This window comes from Platalea leucorodia (assembly GCF_965183815.1).
Source record: "Platalea leucorodia genome assembly, chromosome: 19".
NCBI classification, from domain to species: Eukaryota; Metazoa; Chordata; class Aves; order Pelecaniformes; family Threskiornithidae; genus Platalea; species Platalea leucorodia.
This window is the reverse complement of record NC_138841.1, coordinates 1,297,142-1,317,461: the sequence shown is the minus strand read 5'-3', so window position 1 is coordinate 1,317,461 and position 20,320 is coordinate 1,297,142. Positions and strand designations below refer to the sequence as shown.

At 64.3% G+C, this 20,320-nt stretch overlaps 1 protein-coding gene across 2 annotated transcripts; it reads left to right on the top strand.

Moving 5' to 3' along the window:
* The first annotated feature begins 1,481 nt into the window (after positions 1-1,481).
* Positions 1,482-20,090, top strand: TFEB (transcription factor EB). Of its 2 annotated transcripts, none has more exons than XM_082330487.1 (9): positions 1,482-1,577; positions 14,384-14,628; positions 14,706-14,960; positions 15,050-15,130; positions 15,820-15,940; positions 16,135-16,191; positions 16,659-16,734; positions 16,904-17,051; positions 17,391-20,090. In XM_082330487.1, exons 2-9 carry the CDS (start codon positions 14,434-14,436, stop codon positions 17,829-17,831), a joined length of 1,374 nt encoding a protein of 457 aa, XP_082186613.1. In that variant the 5' UTR covers positions 1,482-1,577; positions 14,384-14,433; the 3' UTR covers positions 17,832-20,090. The 2 variants fall into 2 exon arrangements, with proteins under 2 accessions (XP_082186613.1, XP_082186614.1); XM_082330488.1 differs by lacking the exon at positions 1,482-1,577 and adding an exon at positions 9,697-9,771.
* The last annotated feature ends 230 nt before the right edge of the window (positions 20,091-20,320 follow it).

Sequence of the window (20,320 nt, the reverse complement as noted above, 5' to 3'; positions counted from 1 at the left end):
GTGCTCAGCCACGGCTCAGGGACCCCAGGGCTGAGCCGGTGCGGTAGCCGGAGGCTGCAGAAACCAGTTCAGAGCAGGATGCGCAGAGAAAGGAGCTGTGTGTGAACAGCTCTCAGTTCATTACGTTTGGGGGAATTGCCCACACGTATTTGCAAATAAATTAGGGATTAAAAAGTGTCATGCAAGGACACTCAGGCTGAGGAAAACGCCCTGGTTTTGTTTTCGAGGGGTAATCTCTTCATTGCTGCAGCCTCGAAGGACGGGCGATGAGAAGGAAGGGGGTGGCGTGCCTGGGACGCAGATGCGACCAAGGCTTGGGGTGCCTGGATCCCCCCAAGAGGAGCTGATGGATGCAGCATCGGACGGATCGGGCCAGTGCTGGTCCTCGGGGTCCAGCCCGGGGCGATGCACGGGGCCGCAGCGCTGAAGGGCCCATCGCCCGTTGTCTGACACCCATCTCCCGGTCAGATGACGGTCACCCCACCGGGGCATGTGACCACCCATCAAATCTGCTGTTTCCAGCCAAATCCGCCACGGCGGGTCCTGCGGAGCGGGGAGCTCCCAGCCACGGAGAGGGAAATGCCGTCCTGCGGTCATGGGCGGCCGGTGGCAGGGTCATGCTGTGCCCTGGGGACTCGGGGTGCAGCGGGGCTTGCTGCCTCCGGCAGGGCAGGGCCCCCCCCGCTCCCTCCCGCTGCCACCCCCAGTACCCAGGGGGTTCACCTCGCAGTGAAAGCTCCGCTCGCCCCGCCAGTTCCCCCCGCAGCTGCCAGGCCCCGAGGGTCCCATCTGGAGGGGCCCAGACACCCCCGGGCCTCGAGCGGGCACAGGCTGCTGCTGCTCCCCGCCACCCTGCACGTCTGCAGTCACCGCTCCCCCTCCACGGCTGCAGCAAGCTGTGCGACCCCGCTGCAAGGAGCTGTAAAACCCTGGTGCAAGGAGCCGCATGGCGCTGGTGCAAGGAGCTGCATGATCCCGGTGCAAGGAGCTGTACGGCGCCGGTGCAAGGACCTGCATGACTCCAGTGCAAGAAGCTGCATGATCCTGGTGCAAGGACCTGCACAACTCCAGTGAAAGGAGCTGCATGATCCTGGTGCAAGGAGCCGCATGACCCCAGTGCAAGGAGCTGCACGCCGCCCCCGCAAGGGACTACACGACCCGGGCACAGCCCTGCCTTCACCCCCGCCCCCGGCACCCGCCCTCTCGGCCCGCTCCGGGTGTGGCAACCCCCGGTTTTGGGGAGGAAAGCACCTAACCCGCACGCCCGCCGTGGCCGGGGCGGGGGACTACAAGTCCCGGCAGGCGCGGGCAGCCCTGCCCGCTGCGGACTACAGCTCCCGGCGTGCGGCGCGGCGGAGCGGGCCGGGCCGTGCCGCGCCGGGCCGGGCAGGGCGGGCAGTGCTGCCCTCCCTCGGCGCGGGAGCGGCGGGGCCGGGCCGGGCCGAGCCGAGCCGGGCCGGGCCGAGCCGAGCCGGGCCGGGCCGAGCCGAGCCGAGCCGAGCCGAGCCGAGCCGAGCCGAGCCGGGCCGCGCCGCTTCGTTCCCCCTTGGCGTTCCCCTCTGCCCCGCCGCCGCCGGGTGAGTGCAGCGGGGCGGGGGGCACCGGGGGTACCGCGGGTACCGGGGGGGGCAGCGGTGCAGCGGGGTCCCCTCGGCTCGGAGCCCGCTTTGGGGGTGGGGGGGTGCTGCCCCATCCCGCTTTGACCCCGCAGCCGCGGGGTTGTTGCTTTTTTTTTTTTCCCCCCCCTCTCTTTTGCTGTAAATAAGAACGCCCCCCCCCCCCCCCCCCCCCCCCGCCGGGAGCGGCCCCCGCTTGCAGGAGGCTCCAGCCGGGCCGGGGCTGCGGCTGCTCCCGGGCTCGGGCCGGGGGTCTCCGCCGAGAGGCCGAGGGTCCCCGGGGCTGCGAGCCCCCCGGCAGCCGGAGGGGACTTGCTCGAGTCGCCTTTGCCAGCGTAACCCCCCCCGCACCCTTCACCCCACGCGTGGGGAAACTGAGGCACGGATGCTCCAGCCCTCGGTGCTGACAGCCGGAGCGCTGGCTTTGCTCGGGGGTTTCCGTGCATCCCCCCCCGGGACAGGGTGCAAATCCCGCCCGGCCCGGGGGGCAGGAGAGTGGGTCCCCCCCGGCGAGCTGGCCGCCCCCCAGCCCTGCTGCTTTTGGGGTCTGCAGAAGGCAGGGGAAGAGTTGGGGTACCCCACACAGCTTTTAGGGGGTCACCAAGAGCCCCCCCCCCCCCAGCCTGCAGCTTGCTCCTGCGGGGCAGCAGGAGTTCGGCAGGGGCGTAGGAGGGGGCTGCACTTAACCTACAGCCGCCGATTAATTATATTCATGAATTAATTGCGAAGCAGGAAGGATTACACCAGCCCTCCTGCCCGTGTCCTCTGAAGCCCCAGTGAGTCAGATGATGGGGAAATTTCCTTAAAAAAAAAAAAAAAGAAAAAGAGAGAAAATATGGTGGTTATTGTTGTGCTCTTCTAAGATAAATAAATAAGCCCGTGCAAGCCCTGGGACAAGCAGGGCCTGTTTCCAGGAATCGCAGTGCTTCTGCGCGTTCCCGGCCCTTGGGGCATGGGGGAAGTTTGTGATTTTTTTTTTTTATGTAACAGCAGCGAGTCGAGTAGGCAGCGAAGGTGCGGAGTTTGGGGGATTCCCCCCCCCCCCCTTTAGTTTCCCCTGCCATGTTTGCTTGGCTTCATGCACGGCTGCTCCTCCGGCCGGAGGAGGGAGCGGGGCTGGTTTCTCCCTGCTGCGGGTGCTGGTGGTGGCTGAGCCTGCGCTTACCTGCTGCCGGGGGATCCGGCGGGGCAACTGTGCCGGGGCTGGTGGGTGTTCGGGAATTGGGCTGCTGGGGATGAGAAACCACCAGATTTAGGCTCTAGGGGTGGGCGCCGGTGGCCGCGGCGGGCGGCTGCGAGCGGCACGTGCTGACCCCGCAGTGCGTGGAGGGGAGCCGGCATGTTTTCCGAGGGATGCTGGCCTTGCCTCCCGAGGGATGCTGGCTTTGCCTCCCGCCCTTATCAGTAGGAAACCGCTCTGGGGTGGGGCTGGCGGCAACAGGGCGACTCCAGCATCCGGGTGTTTGGGATGGAGGTTGTGATCCCAGCCAGGTCTTTTATTTCTTTTTCCACGCTCCGCGGCGCCGAGTTTACGGCACGTGTGTTCCTGGTCCCCCCCGTGCCCTGCCACCGCCTTTGCCGTGACGAGGTTTCCCCGTTTGCCGGTGTTCGGCGATGCTGTGGGGAAAGGGAAGAGCCCTGTGTGCGCAGCGGCAAAGTGATGAATCATCGGAGCAGGGGGACATTTCCAGTGCTGAGGGTGGGGTGGCCCCGGAGCCCGAGCAGCACAGCCCTGCGGGGAGAGAAACAGCCACTGCAGGGGAATGGGGCTGGGGGGGCCATGCTGGGGGGGCCCCCTCCCAAAAGCACACGTACCGGGGTGAGAAATGCCCTCCTGGCTCCCTGCGGCCCTCCCCGTGCTGCGGGGTGCTGGGGGGGTGCGGGGGTACTGATGTTGCGTTGGCACGGGGGGCTCTCAGCCCTGGATCGCCGTTTCTCCCTCCTTTCCTGGGGCGTGCGGGTGGATGGCGGGGAGGGACGGAGCTCTCCCGGCGCTGGGCATGGCACGTCCCCATCACCTCCGGGTGCCGTCCCTGGGGACAGCTGCAGTTTGTGGTTTGGTTTTTTGGGGGGGGACCTCGAGCTGCACCCACTGCAAGGGAGCCATTTCGTAACTGCCCTGCGTGGGGTTGTCCCGCGTGCCGGTCAAAGAGGAACCGGGCCGGGGGGAAGCAACTTGCCAGGCTCAACTTGATGCAGCAGGGTCATTGGCGCAGGCACTGCAGCCTGGCAGTGGCACCGCGTCGCTGGCACGTCCCCGGGGCAGCGTCGTGGCATCCCGTGGCCACAGCCCGCACCGGCGTTGACCCGTGGCAGCCGTTTTGTGACGGCTTCCCCGACCTTCGCTTTGCTGTGGGAGATGTGCAGGGCGCTTCGCGGCCGCAGGAGCCAGTGCTGGGTGTTTTACAGCCCCGTAAAAGAGCAGAGGCTGCCCGGAGGTGCGACGCGTGCCTGCCACCGCGCTGTGCCGTCCCGACTCCAGCGCTATGGGCGTCCCATGGTGGCCTTTCTGCGGTAGCATCACCACCGCGAGCCCGGGGGATGCAGCAGTTTGGGCTTTGCCGAGCCGTGCGGTGCCGGTGTGGAGATGGCCGGGGTGCATCCCCCCCGCAGCCGGTGATTCCCGGGGCGAGCCACGGCCGTTGTCGCCCTCGCAGCTGAAGCCGGGGAAGGCGCTGGTGGTGTAACGCTTGGAGGGACGAAAAGGACGATCTCTTCTTGAACACGCAGACAGGAAATATCTGCTCATCTTCCCCCCCCCCCCCCCCCGGGTATGTCCAGAAAGAGCGCTGATGGTTCCCCCTGATTCACTGCAAGGTTGCGCGCCGCCGCAGGGTTTGTGCCTGGCACTTGCGTTTCGGTCAGAGCGGGTTTTCCGTGTGGATTTGCATGCACGCAGGGTCCCACGACATGGTCAGCCCCGGGATGCAGGAGGCCGAGCCCAGGATGGGCTCCGGTTCCTGCTCCTTGCCTTCAGGGGAGACCCACGCCTTGGCTGGAGGCGGAGGCAGCGCATTGCTGAGAAAACCAGGAATGACGGGCGTGATCCCGGCACCCATGCGGCCCTGCTCCTCTCCAGCTGATGCTGACAGCCGTCTTTAAAGAAGCCGCTCCTTCTCCAAACGTCTTCCCCCTTGCTTTCTGCTGAACAAACAGGCAGCGGACCAAAGCTATAAATATTAAATTGCAAAAAAAAGAGTAAAGAAACCACACGATTTCCCTGCGGGCGGAGGAAGAGCACACGAGGACTGAGCCCCGAGCGACAGAGGCGAGCGGGGCTGCAGGGTGCCTGCCTGGAAGGACCTCGCCAGAAGCAGCCTGGTGTGCCGCGGCGGCGGGGGGACCAGAGGATGGCATGGGGCCGGATCCTGGCCGCCGGCAGCTCGCGTTGTGCTGTAGGTCTGTAGGACAGAGGCAGAGCTCTGCAGCCCCCCGGGGAGGGGGGGATGCTCCGTCCCCGGAGGCACGGCGGGCAGTTCAGGAGGTGTTTCGGGGAGGTAGGTGCTATGGGGCTGGGAGCGGGAGCATGGGGACAAGCACGGCGGTGCAGCCTGGCGGATTTGCAGCGGGTGGGTTCTCCTGGACGGGGTCATTTGGGGAGGGTTCAAAGTCTTTCGGTGACACGGCCCACCCCGGCCCCGCGGTCCTACAGTCTTTGCAAGGAGGCTGTGCCATCTCATTTTTAACAAGATTTCTAAGAATTGCTACGGGGTTTTGTCACCCTTCCTACAAGTGCATTCAACTCCAAACAAACTCCCCACACCCTGCCATCTGCTTAAATCCCCTCCTTTAGTTAAATTGGTGCAACTTTCGGTCCGGCTAAACCTGAAACACTCAGGCAACATCCTTCCCTGCCGGTTACATCCCTCTTTTTCCTTCGCATACATGCATGCTATTAATGAAAGTGATTTACTTGTATAAACAGTTGCGAAGCCGAAGGTTTCCCATCACCCCGCCCCGGCTCAGTCCCTTCCCCTCCGCCTGGCACAGCGTTATTCAGGGACTCTGCTTCAGTTGTAAATTCTCCTTTCAGCGCGCGGCTGAACCTCCAGCGCAGTTTGTGCAGCTGCTGCGGTAGCGCCCAGGTGCCAAAATCAGCAGGGCCGAGGGGGCACCCGACCTGGGCACCTTCGGACCCCGCCGCGCGGCATCGGGAGCCAGCGGAGGGGCTGCGGGTGCTCCCCGGCGCAGGATCCGGGCTGGGACATCTTGGTGGCAGTGGCTGAGCTTGGGGATGGGCAGGGAAGGTTTTGGAGCCTCAGGGGCAAGCGAGGGCAGCAGATCTGGCTTTCACCCGGGCTGTTTCCCCCAGATTTTTGGGGAATTGCATGGGATGGGGAATTTTTAGGAGGAAACGAGGCTGCAGTGGTGTTGGGCCGGCGGAGCGGGGTCTGCAGCCACCCAGCACACAGGGAGCATTTCCCCGCTCCCGGCTTGCAAACCCCACGGGAGGAGCAGCGGTTGGGTGCCAGCGGGCTCGGCGCTGGCTGCAGCTCCCGCCTTATCTGCAGCAGGGTGGGTGCCGCTCTCGGCCCCGCCGCCGCTCCTCGGGGACCGCTCCAGGCTCAGGGCAGGCAAAGATCTCGCCTGGAGAAAGCCCAGCCTGGTGGGAAAAACCTCTGGGCTCCTTCATGGTCAAACCGGCATAACTCATGCCGGGGAGGCGGCAGCACCCGTAGCGAGGACCTGACCCGGTTGTACCGGCACGGTGCCAGGGCAGGGGCTGGATTGGCAGCGGGGGCTCCCGAGAGCTGAGTTTGACCTTCACGGAGCAGGAAAGCGCCGGACGGAGCCTGGGGGAAAGGAGGGGAGAGGAGAAACCTCCCCTCTGCGGGTAAGCGGCGATGGCTGGGTGCTCCCCTGGACACGAGAGGTGCTGCCGGGGCCGGGACGGTGGCGGGGAGAGCCCTGGGGCTGTTTGGGAGGACAAGTCACAGGCTGTCCCTAACTTGTTTATTCTTGGGGCCGGGGAACAGCTGCGGCTCCCATGGATGGGGCGGCCACGGCGCTGGGGCTGCTGGCCGCGGTACGGTTACATGAAATCCGCCTTCTGAGAACCTTCCTGGCCGGGCGCTGGGGGCTGGACGCGGCGTATTTATAAATATTACCTCCTTCCAGCAGCATGGGGCCGCGGCGGGAGGGAGGGAGGAGGGATGGGGGCGGCGCTGGGAGCGCCTCCGGCAGAGGGGGGGGACACGGGGCGGCCGCTGTCACCTCGCGCCTTCTGCTCGTGGCAAGTGGCACCATGAACTTGGGGCGCGTGGACCTCAAGGGCTGGTTTTGCTGAGTGTCCCCACTTTCCAGGGCAGTTTCTAGGATTTTGGGGCACGCGGTGCCTCTAAACCCCAGCACTGAGGTGTGTTGCATCTGCCCGGCTGGAACCAGGCTGGGGGCCAGGGATGGTGCTGTTCTGCCGGTTCCCCTTATTGCTCATTTATGCAGTTATTTAAAAAAAACCACCAACACCCAAGTTGTTTGGAGACAGCCCGTGTTGGAGCGGGACGGGGTTTGCTCTTTGGCCGGGGGTTGCACGCGGGGCCCCGCTCCCAGCCCTCTCCCGTGCGCTTGGGAGCGCGCGACCTTTGCCGAGGTGAGCGGGACGCGGTGCGGCCGCGCGTCCTTCCCCGCCGGCGTGGCCAAGGCCCCTCCAAGGTCACCCCGCTCCTCTCCTCGCCTCCCCGCTGAAAGGCAGACACGATACGGGGCTGATTAATCACTCAGCCCCGGCGCGTCCCCGGCCACTGTGCTGCCGTTGGCTCGTCCTCGCCCGAGGAACGTCCTTCTGCCTGTTAACACTTTTATTTTTAATTGCCGCTGTCGGGCAGGGGGCGGGAGGGGAGGGCAGGAACTTGTCGGCTCGGGCTGTTTGCGCTGGCGGGCTGTGAATTCCCTGGGCAGTCGGTTGGACAGTGATGTTTCAATCAGGGCTCCTGCACCGCACCAGCCAGCCTGCAGGAAAGGCTTTTGCTCCAGTTTGGAGCGACCGCGGAGCCAGGGTCTGGCCCCAGTGTGGTGGGGTCCCAGGGGTCCTTCTGCCTCCCCCAGCCCTGTGCCGGGAGCTGCACCCGGATCTGGCCCGCGGGTGCCAGCCTCCTCCCGCGGTGCCTGGCCGGTGTGACGGCGTGCGTGCCGTCCCCCAGCTGTGCCACACGGGGCAGAGGGGCTTTTTGGGGTGAAGGAGAGCTGTCGGAGCCGGGCTGTGTGTTATTAGCCTCGTAACAGCTGCCACGCACAGGTGGGCTCTCACGGCTATCCCTTGGCACCACCAGAACCAGGGGGCTTTTTTAGGGACCCCATTTATTCTGCCCCAGGGGTGACACCGTGACCAGGGACACTCAGCCCTGGCTCTTGGTACCCAGGCACTGATGCTTTTCCCTCCACCAGGTCCCTGACGCGAGGCGAGCTTACCTGGGCAGTTTGGGGACCACGTTAGCTGGGGTCCTGCTGTCATACAAGACTTGTGTTAATGTTTTTACTGTGCTGGATACCTGGGCCGCTTCCAGGAGCGGTATTTAATGCATGGAAGGGAAAACATTTGGCCTCTGACCCAAGCGCCTGTTAACAACGCCACGGTCCACGTTTCTGAGATGCCGGGGCTAAAAACAGTCCTGGTGACTCAGTCTCTCGCTGGTGTTGTCAACTGACCCCGGCTTTTATTTGCCAAGTCCCTCCGCCTTCTCCTTCTCCCTTTCAGGGCTGCGTGCTCGCTGCGCGGGGAAGGCGCCTCTGGACGGGGCTGGGGTGGCTCTGGCCATCCACCTGCCTGACCCATCTCCTGCCTGACCCACCTCCTGCCTGCTGGGCGGGTGATGGGGAGGGCACTGTTGCTCTCTGGGGTTGGAAACGGGGCTGCTCCCCTCCCTTTCCCGCCGCCCCATCCTCATCCCAGAGGGGCGTAGGCTGGACGGGACCTCTGGAGCCTCTGGTCCAGCCCCAAGCATGGCCAATGTTGGCATTAGATCGGGGTCTCCAAGGATGGACGTTGCTCCGCTGCCAGGGTTTGGCCACCCTTGTGATGAGGAATCCCTTCCTAATGCCCTGGTCGGACCCCTTTCTGGGGCTGCCAGCTGCGGCACTGCGCTCCTCTGCGTGCCGATGAAGATGAAGGACCCCGGCCTTCTTCCCACTGGCTGCCGGTGTTACCTGACTCCTGACACCGCGGGTACGCTGGCACGGCATAAATCACCCCTGTGGTGGCCTTGCCAAGTCAGGGCGAGTGCCCTGAGGGAGAGGCTGCGGGGCTGGTCCCAGCTGCGCGGGAGCGGATGGGTGCCAGCCGCGTTGCTGGCGGGGTGGCACGGCAGCGGCTCGCCGGCCCGGCCCAGGGGGGCTTCCCCAGGGGGGAGCAGGGGAGCTCGGTCTGCTCAGGGTGCACGGGGAGGTGCCGCGGTGCCCTCGTGGGACGGTGGCACACCCCGCACGGCTGCAAAGGGGAGATGGTGCAAAGCGGCTTTGCACAACGGGGGCATGGGGGGGTCCCCGGCACTGTGCCAGCTGCATGGGGCGGCACCCAGGCATCCTTGTCGTTCCCTGGCTTTGCCATCGCCAGGCTGGCTGGTGCTGGCCGGCACTGGTATCGCCGACCTGGTGGGGACCAGCTGTGGGTGCCGGAGGGACCCCACGTGCTGCCTGGCAGCCTGCGGGGCCAGATCCGGATGTGTGATGCTGGTGCTTGCTCTGCACCCGCTCCAGGCACGCAGAGGGTGCGGGATCCCTGCCTGCCACGTCCCCTGGAGGGACAAGGGACAGCTTTTGTCCCTCGGTGTATTTTCAGGCAGGGATGTCACCAGAGGCAGCACTGCAGCCGCTCTGCCGGCAGCTCCCGAGGGGACGCCGTGGGGCAGACCCAGCCTGGGCTCTGGCACCCTGGATCGCCCGGCGGCAGTGGCTGCATCTATTTTTGCTGTGCCTTTTCTCAGCTCGATTGCTAACTCCTGTGTTGCAGTGAGAAAAACAAGCAGGTTTGGAGGTTTTTTGCAACTTCCCCCCCCTGCACCCCGCGTGGCTGCTGCTGCGTTAAAAGCAGGGTCCTGAAAATGAGGAAACGCAGGGCCAGCGCAGGAGCCGGGCTGGCCCCAGCGAGGAGCACGGAGGAGCTGCGAATTGCTGGCCCCGGTGCCCGGAGAACCCCCTGGCCCCGCCGTCCCGCGCCCAGGTAACCCCTGCCCCGTCGTCCCCCTTCCCCACGCAGCGAGGTGGCAGCGGAGCCCGTCCCTGGGCTGCGGGCACCCATGGGGTGGCTTTGCGGGTGCCCGGTGGGGTGGCAGCTCAGTGCTGTTGGAGCAAAACTCGGTGCGGAGCAAACACCGCTGGGCTCCCAGCTGCCCGGACCCAGCCAGCCGCTGCCTGCGCCGAAACGGCAGCGGGTGCTTCGCCCTGCCCGGGCTGGGGTGCGCTGGGCTCCCTCGCTCGCCGCCCCTGCGGCTCTGCCCCCACGCAGTATTTGAAAATGAAAAACGAGGAAGGAAGGCTCGGCGGACGCTTGCTGCCAGTAGCAAGAAGCGGAGCTGTTTTCACTTCTTTCTTCTCCCTTTCCTTTCGCTGCCCTCTCGGTTATCAATGAAGCGGCCCAGAGCGGCGGGCGGGTGGGCGGCACGGCCCCTGCCTGGCTCCCCTCCTTCCCCAGGGGTCCCCGCTCCTGGCTCAAGCTGCCGATTGATTTTTCCACTCATAAACGGCCACGATCGACCGGGAAATAACCACAGGCGAGGGAGCGGGGCTGGGCAGGCGGCTCCTTGGTGCAACGAGTTGGGGGCTTCTCAGCTCCATCTCCGGGGCTGAGCGGGGCATCGCTCCCCTCTTCTCCCTCCAGCTTTCGGAGGGGTGGGCAGGCGATGCGTTGCATTTGCAGAGTGTGTGTGTGTGCTCCTACGTTGCAGGCAGGATGGGCAGCGTGGGCGCTGCTTCCCTGCGGGCTGCCCAGGGAGGGTAACGCGATCCCCCTGTATTTCGCAGGGGCTAAATCTGGAAACTGCCTCACGGCAGCTTTTATTTCTTCAGGGCAGCTTTTATTTCTAACCCACACCTGGGCGCAGCGATGCGCTCGGGGAGGAGGCGGTGGGGTGCCGCGTGGGTGCGGGGACGGTGCTGCGGCTCCGGGTGTTTTCTCCCTTCGGGGTGGCACCGGGTGCCCCACGCCAGCGCTCTGCAGCGGGTCCAGCAGCAGCCCGGCCCCGCGCGTTGCGGAGCAGCACCTGATGTCACTCCAGAAAGTACCGGCGGTTGCTGAGCAGCCAGCCCCGCGCCGCCGGCTGTCACAGCCTGGGTTGCAGTGGCGCTGGGCTCCCGTGGGGACAGGGGACAGCTCAGGGCCGTGCAAAGTCCTGCGGGGGACAAGCAAGGGTCAGGGCAGCTCTCGTGCCACTGGCGATTCTCCGGCTGGAGCCACCCCCAAGTGCCGCCCTGGTGCGGGGGGAGTGCGTTGGGCTCTTGATGAAATAACACCCCCAGAAGAAAAGCAAGAAAGGTCCAGAAATAACCGTGTCGCTAAATAGCAGCAGAGATATTTTGAAGGGAGATTAATTCCCTGGCTCCGGCCCTGCGCGCTGTCCCAGCGGTGGGTCTGGTGTGCAGCGGCGGAGCACGGCTGGTGCCTGGACAGCCCCCAGGCGCTGATGGAGCCCGCGGCTCTGGCTTAGGATGCGATCCTGCAGCAAAGTGGGATTAGCTTTTTCCCCCGCTCCAAGGAGGCAGGGGCAGGGTCTCTGTTTTTGGAGCACAAGAAGAGTTTCCTTTGGGAAATCACTCCCTTTTCCCTGTCTTCCTGGCTCGACGGGCCGGTGCTTTGGGCTGCCCCGCAGAGCTGGGGGCTGCGGCGGGGGTCAGGATCAGCCCGGCTCTGCGGCTTCTCCTGCCGATGGTCGGCGCTGGGCAGTGCACCCTGTGGTATGGGCAGGGGGTCGAGGGCCCACCTGGGTACCGGCTGCTCCAGGCATGGAAGAGCCACCCTGTGTCCCCCCTGCCACCAGTCCCCGCTCTCCAGACAGGAAAGGTGGAGTCGGGGTGTGGAGAGCTGCTGGGGCCGTCCACCCTTTCCCTGCTCCCTCCTACCTTCCCGCCCTTCAGCCCCTCTTTTCCCTCTCCATCCCTTTCCAGTTGCTCCATCAGCCACCCTGGGCCTCCCACCACCTTCCTCCCTCCCCTCCTCTGCTCTTCCCTCTCCGTGACCGATGGGGACATGTCCCCAGCAGGTGCCCTGGCAGCGCCCGCCAGGAAACCCAATGCCCGGGCATGCCCTGGCCGGCCGTGCTGCCTGCTTGGAGCCAGGCAAGCTGCTGCCCGTGCACTGGGACGGACCCTCGCTGGGCTCCCCTCCAGGCGGGGACCAAGCTGGGGCTGCCCCTGGGATGGGGACGGCTCCGGCTCAGCGGGCGAGCCGCTGGGTGTGCTTTTTCTGGGATGCTAACATCTTTCACCTTCCCAGGCATCCCAGATGGAGCCGCTGTCCCATGTGCTTTATTTCTGCCCCCTGGACCAAGGGATGGCGGGACGCGTCCCGGGGGTGGGGTGCCTGCACTGTGGCACGGGCCGGGTCCCCATCCTTTCCCACCGCCGGCTGCCGCCCTCCCGCCCACCGCCCTCCCGCCGGGGCTGACTCAGAGCGAAAGCAGAAGCTGCTCAGTGTTTCGGGGGGCGGGGGGAAGCCAAGCAGAACCAAGCAGGTTATTTTAAACCTGACCTGATTTCTCCCCTCCCCTTATCGGGCCCGGCTCTGGCCACCCTTCCCCATCCTCACCCTCGGCAGCTCCCCTTCTCGGGAGTTTCCCAGGGGGAGAGGGCAGCGCTTTTGGCTTCCCCCACCCCCGTTTCTTATAAAGGGGCAGCTGGGGGGATCCTGCAGCCAGGCAGGGTGGTGGGACCGGGGCCAGCGGGGCTGAGTGGGTGCCGTGATTTGGGTGGCTACACCTCGGCATGCCTCACATGACGCCGTCCTGCCCCCACGTACCGGCTGCCCTTCGGAGAAGAGCCCGGATCCCCCCGGCTCTGCAGCGAGGCAGTTCCGTCCTCACCCTTGAAACTGGGTTTCCCCAGTGCCGGAGATCCCGGCCACCCCGGTTTCCTCCTCCTCCTCCCCGTCCTGTCCCCCCACCCCGCACCGTTGAGCCGGGGTCCCCGTGCAGCCACCCACGGGGCACGCTCAGCCCTGCTCACGGTGCTCTGTAGGGCCGTGGGTGGCTGCTTGCTTGCAAACACGGGGGCTGACTGCAAAGTTTCCCATGCGCGGCTTGAAATCCTCTTCCCACTCTCCCCTGGTGCTGGAAGCCCCCCGAAAACGTCTGTCTCGTGCGGCCCCAGCGCCTCTCCCCCTTCCCGCCCTGGCCGCGCCCCGGCTGTGCGGCCCCAGTGGGGTTTGCAGAGCACGGCCAGTCCCTCCATGCCACGATGGCTCATCCCATCTCCTCACAGCTCTTGGAGGCTTTTCCTCTCACCCTGAGCTCAATATTTGGGGCTATTACATCCCTCCTGTGCCTCGGCTCTGATTTATCCCCCTTCAGCCTTGTTTTATCCACTGTGCACGGATAAGTCCCTGGCGTCGCTGGGTCCTTTCCCAGGGCTCTGCTGTTGCTTGTCTCAAACATCCCCCTGTTCCCTGCTCTAAGGCCGTTTGCGGCAGCCGTCTTAACGAAGCTCCGATTGATAACTGTCCCAGGCTGCTCTTCTCCCATCCCCCTTTAGACAGGCCACCATGTCTAATTAATTACCTTCCTCTTGCTGTTCAATAGCTGGCTCTTGATCCATGTAATCGTATTTCTGTCCATGCTGGCTTGATTTAATTTCCCCCTTAGGATATCGCGTGGCACTGTGTATCAGATGCCTCGCCGAAACCCCGGTGTGTTGTATCCACTGTGGCCCCTTTGTCTGCAATTATGCATTATATTTAAATAGCAAAACCCTCCAGATTTGTCTGGTTATGGTGCCACAGAGCAAACCCCGGGTGTTTGGCTCCCGCCTGTTCCCTGGCAGCGTTTGCTTTGGGCTCTGTGCTCTGCTTTACCTCCTGCCCTGCGGATGCTGTGGTCCAGACCCCCATCCCGCACAGCATCTCCCGCATCCCCATCCCAGCCCCACGTGGGAAACCAGCCCCGTGGAGAGCCATCGTCGTGCCCCGGAGAGCCCGGCCAGGGCAGCTCCCCTCGCCCCGGCGGCCTCTCCCGCCCCTCCACGGGCCGCCGTCCCCTTTGTACGGGGGAACAAGGGCTGGTCTGTGCGGTGCGGGGGCCTCGCACGCCTCCCCCCCGCCTCCGTGCTCGCGTGCCGGCCCCGCACAGAAGCCGCGTTGTTCATCCCGCGCTGGAGCTGAGGTTTCGGGGCAGCCGGGCTGAGGGTTAAACCCTGCCTCCAGCTCCTGGCACCCGCTGGCATTTTCTTCCTGCTCTTCCCTTGCTTTCTCTTTCCCTTTCGCTCTGCTCCCGGCCTCTGGCTTTTCCCGGCCCTTCTGGCTTTGCTCCGGTGTTTTGGAAGTTGGTGGCTCAAAGCACGCTCCAGCTGAACCGGGTGGTACGTGAGTCCAGGCTGGCTGGGCGCGGGGTCCCGGCTGCTCCCTGCCCTCCCCGTCCTCCCCAAGGTGTCCCGGCTGTCCCCGGGGAGAGCGGTGGCACGGCGGGGAGCTGTGGCAGGAGGGCAGACCCATCCGTCTGGCGCTGGGGCGATCGTCCTGGCTTAGTCACCGGCTGGTACGGGTGCTCCAGGATGTCTGCTCCCTCCCCGTGCCTCAGTTTCCCTGCTGCGAAATAGGCTGTTCCTGATGTGCCGTGTCCTCCTCTCAGGGTCACCTCTGTGCCCGGTGGGCGCCCGTGTCCCACCCCCTCGGAGCACCATGGCGTCCCGCATCGGCCTGCGGATGGAGCTGATGAAGCAGCAAGCGCAGCAGGAGGCCGAGAGGGAGCGCGTGCAGCAGCAGATGATGATGAACTACATGCAGCAGCAGCGCATGCCGGTGGCCTCCACCCCGGCCATCAACACCCCCGTCCCCTACCAGTCCCCACCGCCCGTGCCCGGAGAGGTCCTCAAGGTACGGTGCCGGGGGTGTCCCCCCTGCCCCGGGGCCGAGGGGGCGCGGGAGATCCCTGATGGTTTGTCTGCTTGCAGGTCCAGTCCTACCTGGAGAACCCCACCACGTACCACCTGCAGAAGTCGCGGGACAAGAAGGTTCAGGCTTATCTCTCCGAAACCTACGGGAACAAGTTTGCTGCCCACGTCAGCCCCGTCAGCCACTCTCCCAAGCCACCCCCTGCCGCGTCCCCTGGCATCCGACCCAGCCACGTCATGTCCTCCTCGGCGGGCAACAGTGCGCCCAACAGCCCCATGGCCATGCTCAACATCGGCTCCAACCCCGAGCGGGAGGTGAGGAGGTGCCACCGAGCTGCTGCGGAAGGCAAAGGTGCTGGAAAGGGCAGAGAAGCCCATTGGCACCTTACACCTTTCCCTTTCAGTTCGATGAGGTCATCGATGACATCATGCGCCTGGATGACGTTTTGGGCTACATCAACCCTGAAGTCCACATGCCCAACACAGTGAGTCTCTGATGCACGTTAGGAAGAGATCAGACCCCAGGCTGCGGGAGGGAGGGTGGCCTGGGGGTCCCGCAGCCCCATGCGTGCTGGGGATGGAGGTGGCACAGAGGGGACGTGTCCTTCTGCCACATCCCTGCAGCGATGCCCAGGTGCCAGCCCAACCCAGCCTCAGCCCTGGGACCGTGTCCCTGGGGACCTGGGGGAAGGGAAGCAGCGAGAGCTCCCTTCTGCAACTGCGAGAGCCAGTTCTTCAGCTTCTTCTCCTCTTTAAAGACGGTTGGGAGCCCCATACAAAGCTGGAAGGGCGGGAGAGGGGTGTGGGGAGGGACCAAGCGGCCGCTGCAGCGCAGGGGGACGTTGGTGCTGGGAGAGGTTTCCCAGCCAGAAGCTTGCTCGGAGTGGCCCCGTCTCCTGGGTTGGATCTGTGTGCCAGCTTGCGCCTCCCAGTGGGATTCATCCTGCCGGGCCCTTCTCGGATGCGATTCATCTGCCCTATTTTAGAGGCCGGCCATGGGAGGGGATCAGCTGTGCCCTTTGAAGTCCTGTTTTCTTTGCTACTCTGATTATAGTTATTTACAATTACACCTTCCTGGGCTACACACTCGCATCCCAGAGGCCAAGCAGCTGGGCTTGAACCCCGGTCCCATGGCCCTGGATGGAGCTAACCCGCCTGTCCCTCTGGTTTTCAGCTGCCGATGTCCAGCAGTCACATGAATGTCTATAGCGGGGACCCCCAGGTGACGGCCTCTCTCGTAGGTGTCACCAGCAGCTCCTGCCCCGCCGACCTCACCCAGAAGAGAGAGCTGACAGGTACGTCCCTGGCCCCAGAGCTGGCGGGGAGCCGGCGGTGATGGCGAGCATCAAAGCCGGCCGGGGTGCCCTGTCCCCATGGGTGGGGAGGAGGGTCTGGGGGATGCTGGGGCGCTCCACCGCCAGCCCGGGATGCTCGCGGGGCGAGATGCAGCCTCGTCTCCTCCGGGTGACATCGTGGGTCTCCGTTGCAGATGCTGAGAGCCGAGCCCTGGCAAAAGAGCGCCAGAAGAAAGACAATCACAACCTGAGTGAGTTTGGCGCTGGCTGCCCGCGGGTGGCACAGCTTTCCCTCTCCCACCCCTGCAGCCCTTTCCTCACTGCTCTCCATCCTCGTTCCCCTCTCTCCGAGCTGGGTCCCCCTTCCCATCCCATCTGGCCCTCAGGAAGCACCCCCACAGCCCCCTGCCGTGGCTCCCTCTTTCTGCTGGCTCTGCAAAATGTCTCCGGTGCAGGAGACGCCCCGTTGTCCTTCTCGTCAGCACTGGGGGAAGGTCAGAGCAGCCGGGGCGATGGACAGGAGCAAGGTGCCGAAGGGTTGGCCCCAGAGGTTTCTCACCCTGAGCCCCCTGACTCTGGAGGGCCTGGCCAGGGCACGACGGAGGCTCCCAGCCCCACGAGCCGGGAGCAGCAGCATGGCCAGTGGGGTCTGCGGGACACTGAGCCTCTCCTGCTCTTGCTGCCTCCTCACCGCCTTCCCTCTCTTCTCTCCCTGCAGTCGAGAGACGGCGAAGGTTTAACATCAACGACCGCATCAAAGAGTTGGGGATGCTGATCCCCAAGGCCAACGACCTGTACGTATCAGTGGTTTCTGCGGGGCTGGGATAACTGTGGGTCTCGTGGGCTTGCTCGACGCTCGGTCCCGTGGCAGGCGATACTTGCAGAGGGGCTTTTTGGTGGAGCAGGGGTGAGGCACGTTGCTGGCACGCAGGTGGCAATCTCTTTTTCCATCCTGCACGGCAGAGACGTGCGCTGGAACAAAGGGACAATCCTGAAGGCGTCTGTGGACTACATCAAGAGGATGCAGAAGGACTTGCAGAGGTCACGAGACCTGGAGAACCACTCACGGCGTCTGGAGATGACGAATAAGCAGCTGCTGCTCCGCATCCAGGTGAGCTTCCCTGTGCTCTTCCCTCCCTCCGCTCTGCTCCAGCCCCCCGAGCAGCTCACTCCTGCCCCACCGAGGGGACGGGCAGGGGCTCTCCTCCCCCTTAGGGCTGTCAAGTCACCAGGAACAAAGTCTTCAGACAAACCAGACGTCTGAGGCTCAGGTCACCACAGCGAGTGTTGTTGAGCTTTGCATTCGTCACCATTTTCCACCCTTCACCTCTTCCACGGGCTCCTTCCCTATGAGCTCGGTCCTTCTGTCCCTGCCACCTCCGTGGATGCCCCTGTGCCATGTCTCCGTGCGCGATGTCCCCACCAAAGGCCTCCTGTGCTCTGTTGGCAGGAGCTGGAGATGCAGGCACGCGTCCACGGGCTGCCCACCTCCTCGCCCTCGGGCGTCAACGTGGCCGAGCTGGCTCAGCAGGTGGTCAAGCAAGAAGCCGGCGGGGACGAGGGGACGCTGGAGCCGCTGCTGCCACCCCCAGACCCCGAGTCACAGCCGCAGCCGGCGCTGCCTCCACCACCCCAGTCTCCCTACCACCAGCTGGACTTTACCCACAGCCTGAGCTTTGACGACGGCTCCCGGGGCTTCCCGGACAGCCTGGAGCCTGGCCACAGCGCTTCCTTCCCATCCCTATCCAAGAAGGAGCTGGACTTGATGCTGATGCAGGACACCATGCTGCCTCTGGCCTCCGACCCCTTGTTCTCGGCCATGTCCCCGGAGGCCTCCAAGGCCAGCAGTCGCCGGAGCAGCTTCAGCATGGAGGATACAGACATGCTGTGACGAGGAGCTGCTCCGACGCTGGGGGCGAAGACTGGACCTTCAAGTTTGGTTAGTGAAGTTACAGGGCACTCTTCTCGCAGGAGGAGCCCGTCCTGCCACGCACTTGAGTCTACGTAGGAGTACCTTTTCTCTATGCAATGGGGGTCTCGGATCAAGGCTCGCCGGGTACCGCCCTGTCTTTCGCAAGCTTTTTTTTTTGCCAGGAGCTGGAGCGGACCTTCTTGGCTTGCCGTGGCATTGGCCTGACTGCAGATTCCCCAGCCCAGGAGCGTGATCTCGGCTGCTTTGCCTTTCAGCGAAACCCTCCCGGACTGTCCCCCTTCCCCAGGGTGCTGGCCCAGAGCCAGGGCGGGCAGGAGCCACCGAGTCCCTGGGAGGAGAGGAGCGGGACGATGCTCAGAGCTTTTTGTCTGGCTTGCTGCCTCCTTGCCGCCCCGCTCTGGGAGCTCACATCCCCAACGAGTCTTCCCTAGCAGTGGCCTCCGAGCCCCGCAGATGCTTCCCGGTGCCACGTCCTTCACAGTTCCTCCTTCCTCGGAGCACCCGCTGCCTCTGCGGGTCGCAGGGCTGGAGGGAGAAGAGGTGCTTAATTGGAGCAAGTTAATTCACGGGGCGCAGCGGGTGTTGTCCGAGTGAGCTGGGTCTGAGGCTACCAATTTGGGTCAACATTGAGAGCTTCCCAAAAGGCCAGGATGGGGTGTTTGATGCTCGGTCAACCCTCCGCTGTGACCCCCACCTTGCAGGGGGACCCCCTTCGGGGTCTGGCAGCACCCACCACCCCAAAGCCTCGCTGGCCTCTGGACAAGGGCTGCATGGTGCCAGGCGACCTTCAGCCTCCCTCGAGACATCCCTGCAGAGGTGCCTCTGCCCCGTAACGCCAAGCTGTGGCCCTTCAGCTGGAAGGATGAAGGGTTTTTACACTTTTTTTTGGGGATACTTGTTGAAAGCAGATGTCCTGCCCCACATCTGGGCGTGGAGGCCCAGGCTCTGGCCGGGGACCAGGGGATGGTTTGTACCGATTGCCAAACCTCTGCCAAACGCCGCTCTCTGCCTTTGACTTGTGGGGTTTATTTCTCTTCCCAGCGTTGCCAGCTGGTTCCCCAGCCAGGACAGCTCGGTGATGGGGAGCTGCTCTGGGCTCCGCATCATCTTCTGCCTTCTCAGCCTGGCTGGTGGCGGGGAGGGAGCTGGGCAGGGGAGGGGGATGCTCTTCACAGCGAAAATACTGCACGAATTTGTTGTAGAGCCCGAAGGGGAGCACGGGGAAGGCTTGGGCGAGGAGACCCCTCTGTGATCCCACACTATAGCTCAGCGTCACCCCCCGGGCCGTGGGAGCTGGGGCTGGATGTACGGGAGCCCATGCGGGGATGGGGGTCACTGGGTGCACCCCATCCTGGACCAAGGATGGGGGATGTCATGGGATTGGGACCGCGAGGGGGAAGCGCAGCCAAGCAGGGACAAGTTTGCTCCATCGTGGCTGGATTTGGGATTGCGAGGTGGGGGACGGCCCCGGTGCCCCCCTGGAGAGGTGCCTGTCGTGAGGGTGTGGGGAAGTGCAGAAGGTGGGGAGGAGAGGGGGAAAGGAGGCGGGAGGCCATGTCGGGGGTGTCCTGGAGCGCTGGGCAGGGCAGGGGCTGGCTGCTGCCCTGCGGGGCTGCAGGGAGGGGAGCAGAGGGGACACCGGGCACTGGGATGTGTGCTGGCGGGTTTGGGGCTGCTTCACCCCACGTGTTCCCAGGAGGCCTTGGCATCCTTCGTGCGCTGCCATTAGTGCCTGGAAAGAGAAGAATCCCCCCGGCGGGGCGGCGGCACCCCGTACGCCGTGCCGAGTACCCACAGGCGTGGGGGATCTGCGGGTCTGCGGGCATCCAGGGGTCTGCGTGGGTGCCTCAGGGCAGGCACACGGAGCCCCTGGACGCTTGGGGTTATCGTGGCTGTAAGGTGGTTCTGCTGGGCTCTTGCTGGTGGTCCGTGGCACGTGCGGGGCTGGCTGGGGTGCGTGCCCGCTCCGCGCCCGCTCCTGGCACCGGCGGGCAGAGGACCGTCCCCTGCTCAGCGCAAGATGTGGCGTCTTCCCTGGCTATGAGTAAACTGTTGTGGATTATTTTTTTTTTAATCTTCTGGGGGTTTTTTGTTTGTTTTATTTTTCTTTTCTTTTTTTAATGCACTGTGCTCTGATTAAAAAATTTTACTACTGTTTTATAAATAAATGTATAAAAGAATGAACTGGAATGGAAGAAAAATCATTAAAATATATTTATTTACAACAACCCGGAGTGTTGCAGCGTGGGCCGTTTCTTCTCTTCCCAGGGGAGGGAGGGTCCTGGAGCTTGAAGCACCCGGAGGCGATGCCAAGGCTGTGACGAAGGTTGGGCTGCAGCAGCGTCCCCGTCTCGCCGGGGAGCTGCCCTGCATTCGGGGGCTGCTTGGGGACTGGGTTTTTGGGTTCTTTTGCAGGAAAGCCTGGCTCGGTCGGAGGGGGGAAGCAC